At 42.6% G+C, this 12218-nt stretch overlaps 1 protein-coding gene across 8 annotated transcripts in view; it reads left to right on the forward strand.

Annotated features, from left to right (window-relative positions):
* The first annotated feature begins 852 nt into the window (after positions 1-852).
* The window catches only part of ARMC8 (armadillo repeat containing 8), a 110632-nt gene continuing 99266 nt past the window's right edge, over positions 853-12218 (forward strand). The window contains exons 1-2 of one of the 8 annotated variants that reach the window (XM_054480747.2): positions 1137-1204; positions 2050-2125. Coding sequence is in view for 6 of the 8 variants with exons in the window: in XM_063662205.1 (XP_063518275.1) it covers positions 1160-1204 (45 nt within the window). In the remaining 2 variants the exon portion in view is untranslated. Of the gene's footprint in view, positions 1205-2049; positions 2126-12218 lie in introns of all 8 variants that reach the window. The other 7 variants (XM_063662206.1, XM_054480746.2, XM_063662205.1 and 4 more) reach the window with 7 other exon arrangements.

Consider the following 12218-nt stretch of genomic DNA (forward strand, 5'->3'; position numbering starts at 1 on the left):
TTGGAAGGCTATTGCTGTGGTCCAGGGTAGAGGTTACAAGAGCCTGAATTAGGGTGTGGCTATAGAAATGGAAGGAATACAAGTAATGTTAACAGGCCAATTGCAACCATACTGTGAAAACCTTACTGGTTGCAAGCAGTACGAAGGTGAAACTTATCCAACCAAGTCAAGGGCAGTGTTGCACACACACATACACACACAAAGTAGTAGGACAGCTGAATTAATCAAGTATAATCAAAAGCATACTTTTATTTGGCTTCGGTTATGAGAGTGTTTTAGTGTGAAATATTTAGATATTTGCCCCCATTTTCCCCACTTGACTCAGAAGCTGGAGAAATGTTAATACATATTGTATAACGCTTTTTACGTTCTAGGTTTTTTCTGAGCGCTTCACGTTTGTTGACTCCTCTATCCTCATTAACCTTTATTTTACAGATGAGGAAACTCAAACAGAAGGTTAGATAACTCGCCAGGGTAAAGCAGCTGGTAAGTCAAGTAGCTAGGAAGAAACCCAAGCATTCTGGCTATTCTTAACACTACACCAGAATAAATAGGGCCGACACACAACGCTAAGGCAAGTCACGTATCTGTATTGGATCGTGAAACAATCACTCATTACGGTTGGCAAAGGTTCTGGGATCGCAATTTCCCCACCTATAAAATGGAGATAACGACGCCGGGAGTTTGGTGCAGAGAGAGAGAATGAACATGAAAGTGAACTTCAAACTATGTATGTGGCTCCACGTACTACTTTTTCCAAGTATGAATACGGGAACCAAAAACTGCAATTTATCAGTCAGTAAAGCTTGTAGCGTCACGGCGAGACTCCGCCTCTGGGGCCCCGCCCACCGCGAGCGGCAGGTGGGGCCGGCAGATCTTCTTTGCGCATGCGGAAACCGCTGCCCGCGCCCACCTCTAACCCAGGCTCAGAGTAGCTGCTGTTTCTGAGGGAACGATTCGTAGGACAGCCCCTGACGCGATTCCCTTTTGCCCTTCTTTCTGCGTGCCTTTCCGGTACTTGAGCGGTGTCCAGAGCATGGCCAGTTCTCGTCTATCTGGCTGCCTTTAGGGAGAGGTGCCTAGCGTTAGCCAATAGTTGGCTGTCGAAAGTGCCGGCCCCCGCGCCGGCGCGTGCAGCAGCCGGGTGGGAAGGCTCAAGATGGCGTGCCTGTTGGAGACCCCAATCCGCATGAGCGTCCTTTCGGTGAGTGACCTGCCGCGGCCGCCCGCCCGCCCTCCAGGAAGCCCCATCCCGGTCTCCACCATTCCCCCAAGCGTGGTGTGCCTCCTGGGCACCACCCCCTGGGGTGGCCCCCGGCTCAGTCTTGGGCCAGGGAGTGAGCGAGGGTGGACAGGCGGGATAGACGGGCAGAGGGGACCCCGGCCGAGCCAAAGACGTTTCCAACTCCGGGAGCTCCCGCCGGTGCGGGTTCCCAGGATGGCGTCTGGCAGGCGGGGTGGCTGGGCTTACAGACAACTGGCTGGGCGGCGCGGCTTGGACTTTGCCAAGCGTTTCACTGAGCCTTCCTTTTAGCGATGCCGCTTCCCGGGGGCCGAGCTTTCTGCCTTGTGAGGCGCCGGGCTTGCAGCCGGCCTGGGAACGAGCGCCCACTCAGCTCTCCCCGGCTTTGGCAAGAAGAGGTGCAGGCTCCTTGGCCCCCATTTCCTCAGAGCTGCCAGGCCAAGTCTGTGCGGCTTCTATCGCGTCCCAGCACCTGGGCACCGGCTGAAGCTGTTTGCTTTTTGGCAATGGTGATTGGTATCAGCTGCAACTCTTCCTAGTGTGTGTGGTTATTTAAGCCCCTTTCCTCCGCTCTGCTCAGAGGTCGCGGCTCTGAGTCAGAGGAACTCTATGTTCCCTGTGCCTGGTATTCCGTTTTTCTTTAAGGGGAGTCAAACATTGAAGGGGGGAAAAGGGGGTGAGATTTCCCCATTGTTGAAAGAAGGGAACGTATTGACATGCCAGGAAGTAAAACCTGTTTTTTTTAAAAAAAGTTTTTTTAAAGAAAAAGACGACTTTCACCTTTCACTATGTTGCTCTTGAACCAGGACCAGGAATGAAAGTTACTGGGAGATAACTTCGAAGGATTTTGCAACAAATTCGAGCTGTCCGACTCTGAGAATGGTCAGTTTACCAATGGTTCATTTGCTATTGTTGGAAACAAGCAGGCAAATACTGATTGACCATCTTTTAGACTTGTGGAAGCCAGTCTGATACTGAGAGGGTAGTTGGATTATAAATGACTTGTCGGGTTCTTAGAGTCTTGTAACTACAACCGGTTTCTTTTCTCTTATCTGACTTGTCCCACAAACAGACTCACCTATCTGAAAGCACCTAGGACATTTGCTTATGATTCAGGGTTAGAGCAGTGTGGCAGGCCTCAACCTTGAAAAGGCTTAAGTTGTCATTACAATAATAATTTTGTGAGGCTGTCAACAGATTTTTCTCCTGATCCATTTTAGCAGTCATTTTTTCTTATTTTTAAACTGCAACTAAGGAAATACTGTTTACCTAAGTATTAGATCAGATTAGCCTGTTACTCCATCACTGACTGTAATACCCAGGAATATTCTGTGGGAGTGCAAGCCAATGACTTTTACCTCATTATGTTAAAAAAAAAAAATAGTATGTGTCTTGGCTGTTCTCAGTTCCCCTTTAATTATTCATTTAGATTTCATTTATCCTTCAGTTCACCTGAAGCTTACTTTTTGGATTTTGTCAACTTGTATAATGCATGTGATTGAAAGTTTTCATTTGTTTCACTTCCTTGGTAAATAATATTTTCTGCTTATTTTATTCAAAAACTTCTTGAAGAGTATTTTCTATTAATACTTCTATTTAGGATTTGCCTTTAGCCCTAGTCTCATTAGGGGCTTTTTTTTTTTCTTTAATTAAAAAAAAAAGATTTCCATAGTCCCAAAGTCTGGTCTATCAGATCTTCACTCCTAGAGCCTTGGGAAGTAGGAGCTTTTGGATAAATGATTTAAAATGTTTCAATTCACTGATTTTATTAATTTAAAGTGAACCCTGTACCTTCAAAGTACTACCCAGAGCACCATATTTTGAAATGCAAACTAGAACAGGAAACATTCATCAGAAATTATCTTGAATGGTTGATTCCTTTAATAAGCTACAGTGTACCAGTTATGTACAAGCTCTGTATTGTATACGTTAGAGAATGCAAGAATGCAAGGATGAGATCAGAAATGCGTTTCAGGAGCTCATAGTCTGGGTGACGCTATAATTTGATAAACATAATTTCAGCAAGGAGGCATTCAAGTTGTTTTAAAGGATTTCCATTTGAGTCTCTTTATACCTTCTCCTTGGGAGATCTCGTTGATTTTCCTATAACCTTAACTGATGAGTTCACACATCTGCATTGCCAACCTTGACTTTCTTCTACATCTAGTCTTATATCTTAAATTGTGTGGATGACACCCATCGCTTCCAGTAAAGCAGCACATTCCTTCTCCTAAGGGGAATTAGTTATGAGTTCCCAATTTCTGTTAATGGTATTATCTTTCACTGATAACTCACTGTTAAACCTCCTGAATAATCTCTGATTCTTTCTCCTTTCATCCCCCTGTATCTACCAGTTGTTAAGCTCTGTTGCTTCTTTATTCTTAGTGTTTCTCATGTCTTTCTCTTCCCATAACCACCCTCATTCAGGACTTTGTTGTTTTGTGCCTGCACTACCACAGCGTCCTTTTAATTATTTTTACTGTCTCTAATGTCTTACACTCTCAGTGCAAGTCCATGTCTACTTTAATTTTCCTAAAGAACTCTTCGTACAGCTGCTGCTTGGTTTCTTTTCTTGATTGAGTTTGTTTTGCCCAAAGGCCCAAGTTTATATTCAGCTTCAGAGTTGAGATTCTTTATTTTCTTCTTTATCTTTTTTTTTTTTTTTTTGAGATAGAGTTTTGCTCTTGTTGCCCAGACTGGAGTGCAGTGGCGCGATCTCGGTTCACTGCAACCACCGCCTCCTGGGTTCAAGCGATTCTCCTGCCTCAGTCTCCTGAGTAGCTGGGATTACAGGCATCCGCCACCATGCCCGGCTAATTTTTTTGTATTTTTATTAGAGACGGAGTCTCACCATGTTGGCCAGGCTGGTCTCGAACTCCTGACCTCAAGTGATCCACCCACCTTGGCCTCCCAAAGTGCTGGGATTACAGGCGTGAGCCATCGCACCTGGCCGAGATTATTTTCTACATGAGCCTTCTATCCTGTATAAACTGGCTTTCTCAAGTTAGAGTGATACAGGATTCTTCCAAACTCCAGTAAATCTTACTCTTCTTACTCATTTGTACATAGGAATTTTAGCTTTGTATATATATATTCTGTACATCTACTTTGAGCTTCTGCCATTTGCTAGGCAAGCATGGTGTTGAGTTTGGGAATACAGCCGTAAGCTACACAGACCTCTGTCCTTTTGGAAATGTTAGCCTAGTGGGAAAAATAGATATCAAATAATCACACAGTTTGTGAATGGTGATTAGTATTATGAATGAAGTATATAGGGTGCTGTTCAAAACATGTCATAGAGGAGACTGATCTAATATGGAGGGCAATAGGAAGAACTAGGGAAGGTTTCCCTGAAGAAGTGATGCTGAGCTGAAAGTTCAAGGATAAGTGACAACTAACTAGAAAAAGTGACAGAAGAGCATACAATGCAAAGGGAACTGCTTTTGCAGAGGTCTTTAATAATACTCTGTCTTGTCGTATTATAGAGTAAATTAATTCAGAAGTAACACTTTGTCTTGCAAATCCTAGGTACTCAGTAAATGTTTGATTGAACTATCTATTTTGGAGGATTGGACAAACTCTTCAGCCCTCTTTCTAGACTGCACTATGACCACCCCATCCCTCTTTGGTTTGCATTTAACATTACAACATCACCCTTTTCAACAAATTCATAAATTTCTCCCATGTTTTCTATACTTTTGAATTATGTTGATTGCATTTTTAAAAACATTTATTTTGAAATAATTATAGATTCACAGGAAGTTGCCAAGATAGTACAGACAGGTCCCTGTGTACACTTCACCCAGTTTCCCTCATAGGTTACATCTCATGTAGTTACATTACAGTATCAAAACAAGGAAATTGATCTTAGTATAAGTATGTATCTATTTCTGTATCATTTTATCACATGCATATTTGTGTAACCATTACCACCACTGTCAAGATACAGAACTATTCCATCACCACAAAGATCTCCTTCATATTCCCTCTTTATAGTCCCACCTACCCAGCCTCTCCCCCCAACAGGTATCCCTAACCCCTGGCAACCACTAATCTGTTCTCCATCTCTATAATGTTGTAATTTTCTATAATGTCGTATGAGTGGAATCATACAGTATGTGACTTTTTGAGGTTGTTTTTTGTCACTCAGCATAATATGTTTGAGATCTATCCGTGTTGTTGCATGTAGCAGCAGTTCCTTTTTATTGCTAAGTAGTATTTCATGGTGTGGATGTACCACAGCTTGTTTAACCATTCACCTGTTGGGCGTTTTGGTTGCTTCTAGTTTTTGGCTATTATAACGTAGTATGAACAATCATGTACAGGTTTGTAAGGACATAACTTTTCATATCTCTGAGCTAAATGCCCAGGAGTGCAATTGCAGGATCATATGGTAAATGCATGTTTAATTTTAAAATAAACTGACAAACTTTTCCAGAGTGGCTGTACTATTTTACATTTCTACTGGTAATATATGAGACATTGTTTCTCTGTATGCTCACTGCCGTTTGATACTGTTATTTTTTTATTTTAGCTGTTTTAGTAGATGTGTAGTAATATCTCATCATGGTCTTAATTTGCATTTCCCTAATGATTAATAATAATGAGAATATTTTTATTATTCTTTTTTTTTTTTTTTTTTTTCCCAAGACGGAGTCTCGCTCTGTTGCCCAGGCAGGAGTGCAATGGTGTGATCTCAGCTCACTGCAAGCTCCGCCTCCCGGGTTCACGCCATTCTCCTGTCTCAGCTTCCTGAGTAGCTGGGACTACAGGCGCCCGCCACCACACCCGGCTAATTTTTTGGATTTTTAGTAGAGACGGGGTTTCACTGTGTTAGCCAGGATAGTCTCGATCTCCTGACCTCGTGATTCACCCATCTTGGCCTCCCAGAGTGCTGGGATTACAGGTTTATTTATCCTTTTGAGACAGTCTTGCACTGTCACCTAGGCCGGAGTGCTGTGGTGTGATCTCAGTTCACTGCAACCTCTGTCTCCTGGGCTCAAGCAATCCTTCTGCCTCAGCCTTCCAAGTAGCTGGGACTACAGGTGTGTGCCACCATGCCTGGCCATGTAGAGACGGGGTTTCACCATGTTTCTCGGGCTGGTCTCGAACTCCTAAGTGTAAGCCATACTCCCACCTCAGCCTTTCAAAGTATTGGGATTACAGGTGTGAGCCACTGCACCTGGCCTGAAAATCTTTGCTTATTTGCCATCCATGTTTTCTCTTTAGTGAAATATTTCTTCATGTCCTTTTGCCCACTTTCTAATTGGAGTGTTTGCTTCTTTACTGTGGTGTTTTAAAAGCTCTTTATAGGTTTTATTTTTATTTTATTTTATTTTTGAGATGTGTTTCGCTCTTGTTGGCAAGGCTGGAGTGCAATGGCCTGGTCTCAACTTACTGCAGCCTCTGCCTCCCAGGTTCAAGCGATTCTCCTGTCTCAGCCTCCCAGGTAGCTGGGATTACAGATGCCCGCCGTCACACCTGGCTAATTTTTGTATTTTTAGTACAGATGGGGTTTCACCATGTTAGTCAGGCTGGTCTCAAACTCCTGACCTCAGGCAGTCTGCCCATCTCCGCCTCCCAAAGTGCTGGGATTACAGGTGTGAGCCACTGCGCTGGCTTATTTTATTTTTTGAGACAGAGTTTTGCTCTGTCATCCGGGCTGGAGTGCAGTGGTGTGATCTCAGCTCACTGCAACTTCTGCCTCCCAGGCTCAAGAGATTCTCAGGCCTCTGCCTCCCAAGTAGCTGAGATTACAGGTGTGCGCCACCATGCCCAACTAATTTTTTGTGTGTATTTTTAGTAAAGATGGGGTTTCGCCATGTTGGCCAGGCTGGTCTCAATCTCCTGGCCTCAGGTGATCTGCCCACCTTGGCCTCCCAAAGTGTTGAGATTATAGGCGTGAGCCACCGTGCCCAGCCAAAAGCTCTTTATATGTTTTAAATCTGAACCCTTTGTAAGATAGGTATTTGCAAATATTTTCTCCTAATCTGTAACTTGCCTTTTCATCCTCTTAACCGCAGTTTAAGATGAACCTTGATCTCATACCTTATACAAAAAGTAACTCAAAACGGATCATAGATTTTATCATAAAATAAAACTTTTAGAATAAAACGAGAAAATCTGCAGAACCTTAGGCTTGGTGAAGAACTTTTAGACATAACACCAAATGCATTACTTATTAAAAAATTGATAAATTGGACTTTACCAAAATGAAAACTTATGCTCTGTGAAAGACCCTGTTAAAAGGATGGTTGCATTTAATTTTGGTCACTTGGTAATGGTAGAGAGGTAAGGTAACAAAATGTCTTTGAATCACTTTGTAGGCTATTATAAACAGCTGAGGCACTTGTTGATTTTTAATTGTCTTCTTTACAGTCCTTTCCCAGTGCCATTATGTCTTTTTTTTTTTTTTTTGAGATGGAGTCTCGCTCTGTCTCCCAGACTGGAGTGCAGTGGTGCGATCTCAGCTCACTGCAACCTCCGCCTCCTGGGTTCACACCATTCTCCTGCCTCAGCCTCCTGAGTAGCTGGGACTACAGGCGCCCACCGCCATGCCCGGCTAATTTTTTGTATTTTTTAGTAGAGACGGGGTTTCACCGTGTTAGCCAGGATGGTCTCGATCTCCTGACCTCGTGATCCACCTGCCTCGGCCTCCCAAAATACTGGATTACAGGCGTGAGCCACCGCGCCTGGCTTTTTTTTTTTTTTTGAGACAGAGTCTCGCTCTGTCGCCCAGGCTAAGGTGGAGTGGCGCGATCTCGGGTCACTGCAACCTCCGCCTCCCAGGTTCACGCCATTCTCCTGCCTCAGCCTCCTGAGTAGCTGGGACTACAGGCACCCGCCACCACACCCAGCTAATTTTTTTGTATTTTTGGTAGAGAAGGGGTTTCACTGTGTTAGCCAGGATGGTCTCGATCTCCTGACCTCATGATCTGCCCACCTTGGCCTCCCAAAGTGCTGGGATTACAGCCGTGAGCCACTGCGCCCGGCTGCCATTATTTTTTTTTGTTTGTTTTTTGTTTTTTTGACAAGCAGCTGTTAGAACTGTATAGGGTATTCCAAATCTGGATATTCCTTCATTTTGTTCTGTTCTCTACAGTTATAAGCATATTGTTGGCCTTGCCTATAGCTACTTAATGATTTATTCTCTTACATCCATAACTGGCAATAATTAGGAAAAAAATTGCTGTGAAGTTGAACCCACTATCCTGTAAACATAAATTTGGCCTCCCTAGGTTTTTAGTAATAAATGCAAAGTAAAATCTGTACAGCACATTTTAAAGTTTGCCATTAGTTTACAAAGCACTAAGCACTGACATAAAGGGTATGTCAGTAGGTGGTCCTAAAAGAAATTCATCAGTAAATTGCCAGGTGCAGTGGCTCACACCTGTAATCCCAGCACTTTGAGAGGCTTGGGCAGGCGGATCACCCGAGATCAGGAGTTCGAGATCAGCCTGACCAACATGGTGAAACCCCGTCTCTACTAAAAAATACAAAAAAATTAGCCAGGCATGGTTGCAGGCACCTGTAATCCAGCTACTCGGGAGGCTGAGGCAGGATAATCACTTGAAACCAACTGGGAGGTGGAGGTTGCAGTGAGTCGAGATTGTGCCATTGCACTCCAGTCTGGGTGACAAGAGCGAAACGATCTCAAAAAAATAAAAATAAATTCATCAATGAATCAATGTAAACTTTCTAATCTTTAGTGGCAGTGTGTGAAAAATGAGAGGTGCTCATTGTATGTTTCTGGACATCTTGCTGTGTATTTAAGGAAAGACTAAGATAGCGCATGTTCAGGAAGTCTTTTAAACTCTGTAAAGAATCAGAAACACATTTATGTAGGGTCTTCAGATTTTACTTTTGAGACCTAGCCTTCTTATCACCTCCTATTTTCGCTAAATTTTAAAATACTTACTGTCAGCAGACAGGAATGTCAGTGATTCTGACTTGTATGTTTTTCAATTCTGATTTGGCATTTGTTTTTGCAGTACCATCTGTCCTGTTGACTTCTGGGTAAAGAGACGGTATTACATGAAAAAAAACAAAGCTCCTATTATCCTCTAGAAATTGGAGAGCAGCTGCCTTCACTGAACAGTAGTGCTATGATCCCTGGGACTGCTGAGATAGAAATTAAAGGTATTCCAAATAAGAGCAGTTTTACAGAAATAGCCCCCTGCCCCACCACTTGTCGTTTTGTTGAAAAAAAAGAAAAAAAACTGTTTTGACCACATTCCCTAATTTCAGAGGAATGAAGAGTTAGATTTTCTAGCATATTCATAATGTAGGTATTAGAGGAAGGAGGAATGATGAAACAGTGTAAGGCTTTATATTAAAAATAAAAAGTTGTGGTCCAATGGGAAGTTTTCAGCCTATAAGATCTATTAATATTGGGAGGTCTTTACCACCTGGAAAGTGATTATTGAACACATGCTTCTTTGCCTTAGGGGTGTTTTTAAGAATTTCTGAGGCTTTCAGAAAGCTAATGGTGATTGATGGGATAAGGGAGACTAAGGAAAAGGAAAGAGTCATGATGATCATTATGATAAAGCATGATTCACAGGATTTATGCCTTTTTGGCCAGGTGGTATCATCTTCTGAGATGGTGAGAATTAGGAATATGTTAGGGGAGTAAGTAGGAAAATGAGTTTCATTTTGGACATGCCAAATTTGTAGTCAGTTGGATATAAAGGTTGAGTGCCTAAATCTGGGGTAATGATCATTATTTTGGCATCATCAGTGTATTGATTTCTGGTTCTTAGCTGTTTAAGGATGAGAATCTCAATACCTGCTTTCCCAGGAAAACATGCATATGCCCAAATAGTTGCATAATTTCTAGAGGTTGCTGGATTCCCTGAAACCCAGAAGTCACTCCAGAATTAACTTCTTTACTTGTCCCAGTGTGAGTCAAGAAAATGTAGCAAAAGCCAGGCACGGTGATTCACGCCTGTAATCCCAGCACTTTGGGAGACTGAGGCAGGTGGATCACCTGAGGTCAGGAGTTCGAGACCAGCCTAACATGGTGAAACCCCTTTTCTACTAAAAATACAAAAAATTAGCCAGGTTTGGTGGCGCACACCTGTAATCCCAGCTACTTGGGAGGTTGAGGCAGGAGAATTGCTTGAACCCGGGAGGCGGAGGTTGCAGTGAGCTGAGATCGCACCATTGCACTCCAGCTTGGGCAACAAGAGTGAAACTCCGTCTCAAAAAAAAAAAAAAAAAAAAATTAAGTCATTTAAAATCATTTTGGAATGGTAAAGATTGTAGCAATAAGGTATTAAAAATCATGTGAGCTATTATGTGTGAGAATTGTTTCTGAAGAGCTACAATTTTTTACCTAGAGTATGCCAGTAATCTCCCAGAAGGTGTACTTTGTCCACAGAAAGGGCTTTGTGTAGCAGGCCTGGGATGCAAAGCTAGGTTATCTGGAGATCCAAACAAACTACAAAGTAAGGTGATTGTAGGTCTGGACACAGGCAAAGTGGAATAGACAGATTCGAAGTGGCCTGTGATATTGCCGTGATTGTCACACAGGCCACAATGTGGGTGACAGGTCAGGTCTGACAGATCTTGAGTGGTACTGTAATAGGAAAGTGAATGCACCAGCTGCTGCAAGTGATGGGCTGAGTCTGAGGCAAGCACCATGGATAGCTCCAAGGCAAGGGTATTACTGCCTCTAAGAATCTGAAGCAAATAAAGCCCTTTTTATCAGGAAGGCACCTGGCCTGTCTGAACAATACTGCTTCGAAGGTGTGCCATGAAAGATGGTACCCAGGATCTCTAAGTAATTACATGACAGCAATTTTGAATAATAATTTCAACTATTCTTATGGGCCAGGACAACACCTCACCCATATCTGAATAGCCTCACTTTGTTGTTATGTCAGGATTGAGAAGTTGGCATTTAAATACATCCTAGTGGACTTCTTGGGTCATCTTATCACCTTGGGAGGCATATAAATGAACCTCAGCCAATCCAGAGGATATCTCAGTCTTTGTAAAACTCCTGATCATTTTTGTAACTTTGCATGTGCTTTCCAGAGATAGTTCTTGCTCCCTTGGACTTTCAGATTATGCTGTCTCACACCGTGGGTTCTTATCTCATTTACTCTATCCAGAAGTATCTTTTATTGACCCTCAGTTTAAGCATTCTCATGTACAGTGAAGAGTAAAGGAATTGAATTTAATAGTGAGAAGAAACCTTAAAGATCTTCTAGAGCCAGATAGCTCTTTATGATTTGTACCATATTTTAAAAGGGAAAACATCATAGTACTTGATTAGAAGCATGAATGCAAAATTACTTTCAGTCTTGTGACCACCAAGCACTTTATGGCAATATTTAATAGTTTACAAGGGCAGTAAGAATGCATTATCACATTAAAAACTCACTACAGAGCCAGATGTGGTGCCGTACACTTGTAGTCCCAGCTCCTCAGGAGGCTGAGGCTGGAGGATCACTTGAGTCTGTGAGTTTGAGATTTGAGACCAGCCTACGCAGCATTGCAAAACCCTGTCTCGGGGGCAAAAGCCAAACAAACAAAAAAAACTCCAGAAAAAGTAAAGGCTGCCCTTCATATCCCTTTTAATCTAACTGTGCCCTGGCTTTTCTTTTATGAAAAAAGAAGATCCCTCTTTGTTCGAGTATAAAATCATGGAATCTTTTCTTGGAAGAAACCTGCAGATAATCTTTAGTTCATTCTTGTCATTTTTTATTGAGGAAAACTGAAAACTGGAGAGGCTGGCTTGCCCACTGTAATATAAAGTTCAGAGTCAGATCTCCAGACTCCCACTTTTTAAAAACAAAATTGTGTGTATAGCCTTATATTGTATATTCTTTATTATTATTATTATTTTTTTTTTTTTGAGACAGATTCTCACTCTTGTCACCCAGGCTAGAGTGCAGTGGCACCATCTTGGCTCACTGCAACCTCCGCCTCCCGGGTTCAAGTGATTCTCCTGCCTCAGCCTCCTGAG

The sequence above is a fragment of the Pongo pygmaeus genome, chromosome 2 (assembly GCF_028885625.2).
Source record: "Pongo pygmaeus isolate AG05252 chromosome 2, NHGRI_mPonPyg2-v2.0_pri, whole genome shotgun sequence".
Lineage (NCBI taxonomy): Eukaryota > Metazoa > Chordata > Mammalia > Primates > Hominidae > Pongo > Pongo pygmaeus.